The 10,360-nt window shown below is 42.5% G+C and overlaps 1 protein-coding gene across 1 annotated transcript; it reads left to right on the top strand.

Moving 5' to 3' along the window:
- The first annotated feature begins 6,627 nt into the window (after positions 1-6,627).
- MED26 (mediator complex subunit 26) lies at positions 6,628-9,777 on the top strand. Its single transcript, XM_010194619.1, has 2 exons — positions 6,628-6,738; positions 8,083-9,777. Exons 1-2 carry the CDS (start codon positions 6,628-6,630, stop codon positions 9,775-9,777), a joined length of 1,806 nt encoding a protein of 601 aa, XP_010192921.1.
- Positions 9,778-10,360: the final 583 nt, after the last annotated feature.

Raw genomic sequence — 10,360 nt, 5'->3', positions numbered from 1 at the left:
TGTTGTGTCCTGCCATGACTGACTGCCTGGCTTTGTGGCCACAGCACCCACTTCTCTTATCCTGTTCCCTTATCTTGAATTCGTGCCACACGTCTTTCCAGTTTAATAGTATTTCATGTCACCGACCTTCATTTCAACTGCTGGGCTTTTGAAATCAGACTAATAAATTTGTTCCCTAAAAAAGTTTTGCACAACTTCATGGTCTGGTGGGGTTTTCTTTTTTGGGAGAGGGTGGGAATAAAAAGTGTGGAGGGTCACGTTGCAGTGAGTCTTCTGTATTTCATATACAGCAGGGAGGTAGGTGCTACAGATGTTATGATATTATACAAAATGTTGAAGTTGACAAATAATTATTCCTCTCTGTAGCAACACTAATGTCTTTCAACTATTGGATAATAAATATGAATGGCAAAAAGTATTCTTCTGTTTACTGTTTTCTATTTGCCTTAAAGACCCTTTCCTGCAGAGCAGCAGGGCTTCCTCAATGTGCCAACCATGAGCTGGTTGTGTTCTGGGTGTGTATCTTGTCTCCATAATCTGTATTTTCCTACCTCTTATATCTGACTCCATGGATGGAGGCTCCTTTCATTGGGTGACTTCCCCTGCCTTGCCAAACCGTGATGTGTTTTCCTGCTACATCAAGGCCAAGCTTGAGGGTTTCTGCCAGAGCTGGAAGCCTCCTTTGGAGTGGACCATGTAGAGAAGAGCTGGAGTGGTGATGGCACCTCCCAACAGCTCTGGGTTGGTGCCTCCAGGCTCTTTGTAACGGCTGGGGCTGTGAAATATTATATAGGGAAATATTTCAGGGCTGCTGATTTCTTCGCAATGCGATATTTTGTTGGAATCTGGCTTGACTCTTGTTGCTGATCCTGGCTCTGTAAAGCGTACATGGGAAAACACCTACATGATGTTACTTTACCACTAAATAAAGCCTAAATACAAATACAATCTATGTGAATTGTTTTGACTTTTTAAGTGAAACCTGGGAATTTTAAATTCAGAGGTAAGTCCTTGCTGTGCGTAGCTACTTTTTGGACTGGTTTTGGTAGTCAAGGAGTATTTCTTCTACCTGTTGTTTTGCGGCACAAGTTTTTGATGAATTTTCAAAGCATGGACTCCAAATGAATTTCTCTGTCAGAGAAGATGATCTGAGTGGCTGACTTTCAACCCAAGTCATGGATTCCTTCATGTTTAAAGATCTGCTTGACTCAATACTATTAGAAAGCTCCTCTTTAATAATATCTTTTATGTACTGGTGAATACTTGAACTCCCCTTAGCAAACCGACTTTCAAACATTTTGGATAATTATGAACAAAGTAGTGCATGGTCATCTTTTTGGTCTGTCATCTCTGTGAATAGTGTCTTGTGTACCCTATCTTTAGACAACATCATGTCATGCTGCAGGTAGGGGAACCGTTAATAGATCAGCTGCAAGGGAACTGAACTAAATACCAGCAGGTTGTAACCTGAATTCTAACTTTGTTTGGTCTGTATCTTTGAAAAAATGACATTACAGTTTACTGTTCACGGTATGTATTGTTAGTTTCTGGAATCTATGCGAAGTGCTAAATAAACACTGTGCTACTGTATTTCCATTGCTGCGTTTAAATAAAGCCTACTATGAATAGCAACTTTTCTCTTCTTCTTACTCCATGCTTCAGATTATGACACAGTGAAGCAGCTTTTACACAGATGCAGAGCTGGGGGCAAGATCTGATTCTCATCAGAGACCCCAATTTGTGGCAGGAGCTGGTGCTTGGCTGCAGGCAGTCACTGCATTGTTTTGGATAAAATACCTGTGAGCGGGTACCATTGCTCATGGTGCTGTTCCTCGTTGTGAATTACCTCTGCCTTCCTGGCAATTTCGGCAATATTGACCTTGAACCTGGGATTTTCTTGGACGTTATCCTGCGCTAACAAAGGGTGTGCTTGGCCCACAGATGCATGACAGTTTTTGTCTCTACTCCATAAAGCGCTGTTGTCCCTAGGACAGGGGAAAGGCAGTTAAAAATGGTGTAAATGATCGTGTGAACAGCTGTATAGACCATACTGGATTTCGTAGATTAATTGCCAGCAGAAAACAGCAACTTAGCAATAGGTATCTGGACTTGTATGTGTAGGAATTATAGAAAGATCTGTTTAGTCTTCCACAGCGTATCCACTTCTCTGCTTGTGTTTGTAAAATTGCTTTGATACTACAGAAAATGGTACAGAAGTACTTTCTTTGAAACTAGCAAGATACTGAGTATTGTAGTCTTTTCTGAGGAACCAAGTTGAAGTGTGATGACAAAAACCTCCTCTCAAAGCTGGTGCCTTCTGATAGATCTGTAGTCTGTTTCAAAATGCTTCTAATGGAGTCTGATTGTTATAAGCTGTGCTTTCAGGAGGATAATAGTGTGTTACACTTTGGTTTTAGCAAAGTTTCAGTGGTAAGGAACTCTAGACACACTAGGCCAAGTTTAAATACCCATTCGCAACTTTTAAAGGTACTAATGTGATTACGATGATACAATGTCAGAAGATGCCTCTTAGTGCTGGTTTATGAACTTTATTCAAGTGATTGAAAAGAGCCTTTTTAGCCAGAATCCAGTGGGATAGGAGTCTGTGTCAGCAGTTTCTCTGCAATTTATTTTTTTTGTAATTGTCCATGTAGCTCTTGAGTTTTCATGTTGTAAGGAAATGCTTACTCCTCCTTCTACTCCAGGCCTGTACAACTCTCTTAACTTAGATCTGGTTCGTCATCTGTCGTGGTCTAGTGGTGCATGAAGATCTTTAGAAACATACCTGGGAAACATTAAAAATAGTAAAGATTGCTTTATTCAGACAACTGCAATTGAATGGTTCTGTACCGTTTGTTTCTTGGGCAGCAGGGGAGCAAGGTGCAGGTTGTCCTGTGTGTGGGGCAGTCCGAAGGAAGGAAGGTGTTGCACTGCTGCTTGTGTTGTGTTTTGTATCTGGACTGGTCCGTAGCTGAAGGAGGAGAATCAAAGCATAATATTTGAGTGTGCCACTTCAACATAAACCACATCCCAGCACATGGATACAGTGATACCCCCTCACGTGTGGATGCTGCTTGCTGCTATTTTCAAGTCTGCCTGCAGTGGAATTGGAGGTGATGGGGAACTTTAAACTTCCCAAACCCAAAGACACTTTTTATCCTTTCAAACTGCTGTGTAACACCCTGAAGTTAGTTACTGAATTGTTCTTGATTTATAAAAGCTAAAATAGGATTAAGATGGCAGTTAAAACAAGGAAACTAAGCCGCTTGATCTTTTCCAGAGAGTTCAGACCCCCACGCTTTTTTCTGAGGCTGTAATAAAAACAGTAATTTAGTGCTTGACTTGGAAAAGATCTTGGATAGCAGTAGTAAGCTCCAGAGTGTGGCTGAATGACTTCAGGAGACTTGCGTGGAATAAATAAGATTTGTTTTCTGTGAGTGTCATTAGGGTTGGCTGGAAAGGATTATCGTCAATGACTCGAAGCAGATGTTCTCCAGTAAACTTTCGAGTGAATTAGTCTGTGTGCCAGTCAATCTTCACAACACAGGAATAGCATGGGATCACTTGAAATGCCATCTAAATTAATCTTTGCTGATTTCTGACAGGTCCTGGGGTTGCTTCATGGAGGTTCTTGTTTTGGGGTGGCGGTAACGGGTTGCAGTGTGAGTAGACAAAGGCAAATAGAAACTAAAACAATGTGCAAGTTCCTGAGATGCTGATTTACGCAACTGAACTGAGCTGGAGCTTGAAGAGAGCGAGGTTGCCAAGCTCCCTTGTCCTGCTCAGCTTTCTGTTCCTTTGCCTATCTGCTGTGGAGCCAATAAGCATTTTTAATAGCAGCTTGTGTTAATAAATTGTCATTTCTGGTGGTGTTTAGGTAGGATGATGTCCTGCAAGGTTTTGTTACTTCAATCTCATGTCAGTTGTGTGACAATACATGAATTTTTGTAAGCTAGTAATGATGGTTTAAGGTGAAGATACTGGCGTGCAATGCTGATGTGCTGTAGTTATCAAAATACTGATGTGCTGCTGTTATCAGTGTCTTCACAGTGAATAGACGATACTTGAGGCATTTTGGGGAGGTAATCTTATTTTATTGGTGTTTAACTGTACCACAAGAAATTTCATTGTGTTAGTTTGAAATAGGTGAATGTGATTTTTGTTATAAGTTTCTCTTTATGGCAGTTTGGATGAACCACTCCAAGAAACCTACACAGAACTGCTGGGGAAGGGTGGAGAAGTTGTTGAACCTGCCTGAACTTTGTTTTCCCTGAAGGACCCATGCTTCCTTGCAGGTCGAAAAAGGGAAAATGAGAGGAGCTTCTCGCAGTCGATCCCGAGCGTGAGCCTTTGTGTTCTTGCCGTGATTGCTCCAGCACTGCAGCATGTTTTCAATTGCTGACAAATGTGCGAAGAATCCGAAATGGGTGTTTGGTGTTTTACCAGAAGTTGAGGATCAGCACAGGCTTGGCGGTGTGAGGCTGCTTTCACTGCCTTAATCGGCACCATGTGTCCCGCAAAGCAGGGAGTGAAGTAACAGTCTTGATTTTGGAGCAGACCTGCTCTTGGGCAGGTGATTTGGCATTCGGGGGCATCCATCTATGTGTGTTCGGGTACATTGACACAAAGGCAAAGCTGTTACTGGAAATTCCCTGACCAGTTTCATCTTTCTGTAGGTGTGTTTATACACGAGCATATCACTTTCCCCACCTTGACTCTTTCATAGATTGATGATCCTTTTTTTGCCATCAGTTTGTCATTTAGATAACAAATATTTGGGGATTACCAGTAACTGCAAAAATAGTTGTACCAATTATTGGTGTGTGCAATACACAGAGCCTTTTTGCACACGGGTAATTCATAGTCTAAAATGTGTTGAGAAGAAGAGTATCGTGTTTTGCAAGTCTAAAAATGTTTGTCTGGAAACTCCCAGAACTGAGCATTAGCCATTCTAAGTGCACTGGTTCTAGAAACTGAAAAAACCCCAAACTGGTGATCTGTATTACTTAAACTGTGCTACTGAATTATCCTTCCTAGGCACTGAGGGCAGCGCAAGGATCAAAACATGGAAGAAAGTCAGTGCACTGAAGTGAAATAGTAAGAACTAAAATTTGTTAAAATTCATGCTATTGCTGCTTTAAAGCTTCAGCAGAGTTTTACCAGACGTGGTGGGATGGTTGGGCTTTAAATACCTGCAGAGACATTGTAGCTTGGTGAAGAAAAGACCATGACAAATGAATTCATCTTTGGTCTGAAGCTGGTTGTACAACCTGTAAGAATTACAATAATTCAAGGCCCATGTAGACTTTAAATTTGATAAAAGTAACTCTAAAAAATCAGGTGAAATGTTTTATTGCAGACAGCTTTATCCAAATGTCGCCAACATTAAATGATCCTGCTGTGATGAAAAAACATTATTGTCTGTGCACAAGATTTTCTGAAAGGAGGAGACTTCAGCTTCTGATTCTCCTGTTGTGCCTTAATAGAAGGATAGAATTGACTTGAAAAAGCTGATTCTTACAAACTTGCAGACTTTTAAAATTAATAATCTTGCAGTGGAGTGTGGCTGGCAGGGTAGGGCTGCCTGATTGTGCTCCTGGGGAGATAATGTGGGGTCCCTGCGGAGGTTCTTGCTGTGAGATTTTTCTCAGATGCAGCTCATGTCCAGTTGAGTCACAAATGCAATTAAGCAATAAATGAGATTGTGATTCAAGTTTTCCTTTGCTTATCTTTTAAATCAATCTACAAAGGTGAATTAGAAATTCCAGTTTTCAGTGCTCTTAACATCAGGTAATGGAAATACCGGTCTCTGTGTAGTCTGGGGTTTCTCATAGAAAGTATTAAAATCACACTTGTGCTCAGATTGTGACAGCTGCTTTTGTGTGGAGCTCACTCACGCATACAGAAATGTGGCAGTGAAGCCCATCAGAAAATCTGCTGTGCGCTTTGTTAATGTAATGGGAATTTCTGCAGTTGCTTCTCACCCTCTCACCTACCGGGAAATACAATTTGGAAATACGACTTTTGAGTTTCAAAGGTGGCTGTCGGAGCCGTGGCTGCTCCTGCGCCTGGTGGGGCTGTGCTGGCGATGGGCTGAGGACACCTGCTGGGCACCGTGCTTGTGGCCTCTGCTTTTCTGTTTTAAACTTGGAGGAGTTGAAACCCGTGGTGATAAACTCTTGGTGTGTAGCTACAGGAGGTAGCTAGTAGTAGTATTTTTAGTATTTTGAACACAATAGTAGAATGGTGACTTATTCCTTTCAGCACTGCTTCAGACTTCCATAAATGCGAGATTTCGCTTTTCACTTGTTGCGGCTCTTCATCCCCTTGGCACTTATGTTTCCAGTTGGGCTGTAGGACAGATAACTGATACCTCGGCCTGTGGGTTCCAGACTTTGCTACGACATCCCTCTGGTTTTATTGCTAATGTTTCCTTTAGTTTTACATAAGAGCGTGTTTGTTACAGCTACTGCAGTTTCCATCTAGGTCAGTAAAGTGTCCTTGTCCCTATTCTTTGTACAATCAGCTCCCTGAAGCCAGACAGTCTGATAGCAATTTTGTGATTAATGCTTCCAGCAATTATAAAGTGGAAGGTCTTAAATTACATTTGATAACTTAGACCTGTGCATGAATCATGAAGTGACTTTGTCTTCCTTGTTGCAGATCCATAACATGGTGGCAGTGCTGGAAGTGATCTCCAGCCTGGAGAAATATCCCATTACCAAAGAGGCACTTGAGGTATGTCACCCTCTGAATGTTACTGGATGTTTGTGTGTATGAAAGGACTTTCTCTGCCCATCTAATTTCCATAAGAGCTTTTTTTGAAACAATAGATTGATTGCAAAGGATTCACAATTAAGATATTATTTTGTCCCCCTCATGCTGTTTCTGCCATCTCGGTGCGTACACAGCGATCCTTTCTGGGGGCAGATCAGTATTCTGCGCAGCACAGTTCCTGTTTGTGTAGGGCACTAAATTAATCATGACTTGCTCCTGATGAATGCTGTTGCATTCAGCAGCATCACTCTCCTCATTGAAGCATTGGTCACCTTTTCTGATGTTTGATGACCAAGCACCAAAGAATCTGAAAGAGGGATGTAATTACTCTGTCTATAAAATTAATCTTAAATTTTGTTAAGCAGGTTTCAGTGCCTGATCTGGTTGGTGAGATGAGATGTGTTAAAGGCTGAAGTATCAGATGGGGTGGCAGCTGCAGCCTCACTGGCCATTCCTAGAGCCAAAAACATTTTCATGGCCAAATTATAAACTGTCTTCAATCTTTATATTGAAATTATTGATATCACTTGCTTTTAACTATAACTCCAGCGGTATTTCAACAGATGTGTCGCAAAATGTTGCGTATTTCTCTCCCAGTCTAGTCTATGTTTTCCTTTGAAGTGCTTTTCCTAGGTAATCTGACTTGTGGAACCATTCTTTGTTTTCAAATGTGCTCTGGGAACAATCAGATACTTCCTTCTGCTTATGAAACTGCTTTGGGACTCCCTAGGAATGCTTGTTAAAGTTGGTCTTTCATACCGTTTCAAGATACAGGGGAGTGAAGGGAGAGAAGAGGTGGAGGAAGAAGGTAGGACCTAAGTTGTACCCTGGCTAGTCAGGCTTGTGAAACTACATTTTTTGGTGAAAAACGTTGTAACAGCCAAAGATTCTGGATTTTTTTTTTTGCTTGCCTCTTTCTGCAGGTCTTGTAGGCTCACTGTGGTAATCACCTTGCTCTTTTTCTGCCTTGGGTGTTGCATTTCCCCTCACATCTGAGCTTGCACCTTTATTCTCAAGATTTTTGCTGATTAAAGGATTCCTTTCTGATGCTTTTCGCAGCTGATGGCTCTGGTGCTTTAGCCAGGGAATAAAGACAGAGAGACTTGAAACCTTTAGCAGGTTTCATGTTGCGTGACTGAGCACTGGACCAACTGGACTAATCCTTTCCAAAAAGATTAATTCAGCACTTAAATCTTTAGTGTTCTTTAGGTATTTCTCAGGGTAAGCCTGACAAAGCAGAAATGTACCTTAAGACTTTTGCTGAGAATGATACTTGTTTGTAAAACAGCTTTTCTTGCTTTATAGGAAACGAGACTCGGGAGGCTTATCAATGAGGTGAGGAAGAAGACATCCAATGAGGAACTTGCCAAACGTGCCAAGAAATTGTTGAGGAATTGGCAAAAGTTGATAGAACCTGTAACCCAGAATGAACCAGTGCCAAGGGGGCTGCCGAATCCACCCGGATCAGCAAACGGTGGTGCTCACAACTGCAAACCAGAAGCGCAACTTCCTGCTGTGACTGGGTCAAAGCCCATCAGCGTTTTTTTCAGGAATGATATACAGAAACTAAATTCTCCCAAAACAGAGAAATTGGGAAACCGGAAAAAGAAAGGTGAACACAGGGATGGGCATCAGGGGGGCCCTTCTCTCCCAAAAGTCTCCAAAGCTAGTCATGAAGTATTACAGAACTCTTCACCCCCTCCAACAAATGGAATTGGAGGTAGTCCTGAAAATTTTCCTAGTCCTGTAGACTTAAATCTACACGCAGGGCCTGAAAGCAGCAGGACAGAACTCAGTGAAAATGATAAACACAATAAGATCCCAGTAAATGCTGTAAAACCTCACACCAGTTCTCCAGGACTTGTAAAACCTTCAAGCACTTCCTCGTTATTAAAGACTGCAGTGCTTCAGCAGCATGATAAATCGGAAGAAACCACAGGATCGCACCAACCTAAGAGTCCTCGCTGTTCCTCCTTTAGCCCTAGAAGTGTTAGGCACGATACTTTTGCTCGGCAGCATACTACGTACTCACCAAAGGATTCGATGCCTAGTCCATCTCAAAGGTCTCAGTTCTTAGACACTGCACAGGTGCCGTCACCGCCGCCATCCTTGTTGCAACCATCCACACCTCCCATGCCAGCGAAAAGACTGGACTTCTCTCAGCAGTCGGTAGCTGAGGTGTCTCAGCTCTGGCAGGAGCAGCCGGTACCTTCTGAAAGCCAGCACAGGCACACGGCAGGGACACTTCAACAGCACACGTCTGCCAGCTGCAAAACCAGCTCCCACCCGGGGGAATCTCTCACGTCGCACATGGGCTTTTCACAGGACGCTTCAAAAATGGACAGTGATGATGCTGCTTCAGGTTCCGATAGTAAAAAGAAAAAAAGGTACCGACCCAGAGACTATACAGTCAACTTGGATGGGCACGTGACAGAAGGGGGTGTGAAACCTGTGAGGTTAAAAGAGAGAAAACTCACTTTTGATCCCATGACAGGACAGATAAAACCTTTAACACCGAAAGATCCTTTGCAGGTAGAACTCCCTGCGCTTACTGAACAGCACAGGACAGAAACGGAAAAGCAGGAGCAAAAACCCAACCTGCAAAGCCCTTTTGAACAAACGAACTGGAAAGAGTTATCCAGAAATGAAATAATTCAGTCCTATTTAAACAGACAGAGTAGCTTGCTGTCTTCATCAGGAGTACAGACTCCAGGAGCTCACTACTTCATGTCTGAGTATTTAAAGCAGGAGGAAAGCACTAGAAAAGAGGCTAGAAAGACTCACGTTCTAGCTCCTCACAGCAAACCTACAGACTTGCCCGGGGTCACGAGGGAGGTCACAAGCGATGACCTCGACAGAATATGTGAACAGCAGTGGCCGGGTGTGAACGGTTGTTATGACACACAGGGTAACTGGTATGATTGGACACAGTGCATATCGTTAGATCCACACGGGGATGATGGTAGATTGAACATCCTGCCTTACGTCTGCCTAGACTGAGTACAGGTTTGCTAAAAAATGGCTTTTGACATCTGCAGTTAGCAAAAAGGGCAGACGCTATGCCACTTAAGGATGGAGAAAGCCTCCTGTCCTGGACAAACAGGCCCAACAAGCAGAGGGTGTGAGGGAGCTGGTTCTTGACAGCTCTTTCCTTTAAATTCTCCTTTTGTGAAATGCTGCTACCAGTTTACTAACAATTGCAAAGGAAGGCATACGAAGGTTGATAAATTGAGTTCAAAACTCTCTAGCGAGCCAGCTATAAAAAAGTGTTAGTCCCCAAGAAGTGAAGAGGATTTCCAGCACTTTCTGAATGCCGGAATCTTATTACAGGCAGGTACAGAGAAAATTGTGGAAGTTACCTTAACAAAATATGCATCTATTTATTTGATTTGATTTGGGGTTTTATTTGGCAGTGAGATATTCGAGAGACAATGTGCAAAAACTGTAGTTTTATTTGTATCACATCTCTGAACATGATTGCGTTTTTTGTTTTGGTTTTTTTTTTAAGTCATGTGGTACGGAGATTGGGTTTTAAACGGCAGGTGTTGCACTGCAGGCTGGGAGCCCAGCTTCAGCTCAACAT

This window comes from Mesitornis unicolor, unplaced genomic scaffold (genome assembly GCF_000695765.1).
Source record: "Mesitornis unicolor isolate BGI_N332 unplaced genomic scaffold, ASM69576v1 scaffold53071, whole genome shotgun sequence".
NCBI classification, from domain to species: domain Eukaryota; kingdom Metazoa; phylum Chordata; class Aves; order Mesitornithiformes; family Mesitornithidae; genus Mesitornis; species Mesitornis unicolor.
Note: the sequence above shows the minus strand (reverse complement) of the source record. Positions and strands in the feature narration are given on the sequence as shown.

Coding starts and splice junctions, on each gene's coding strand:
- MED26 (XM_010194619.1), top strand. CDS start 6,628: ATGAATCATGAAGTGACTTTGTCTTCCTTGTTGCAGATCCATAACATG. Junction 6,739..8,082: donor TTACCAAAGAGGCACTTGAG/GTATGTCACCCT, acceptor CTTGCTTTATAG/GAAACGAGACTCGGGAGGCT.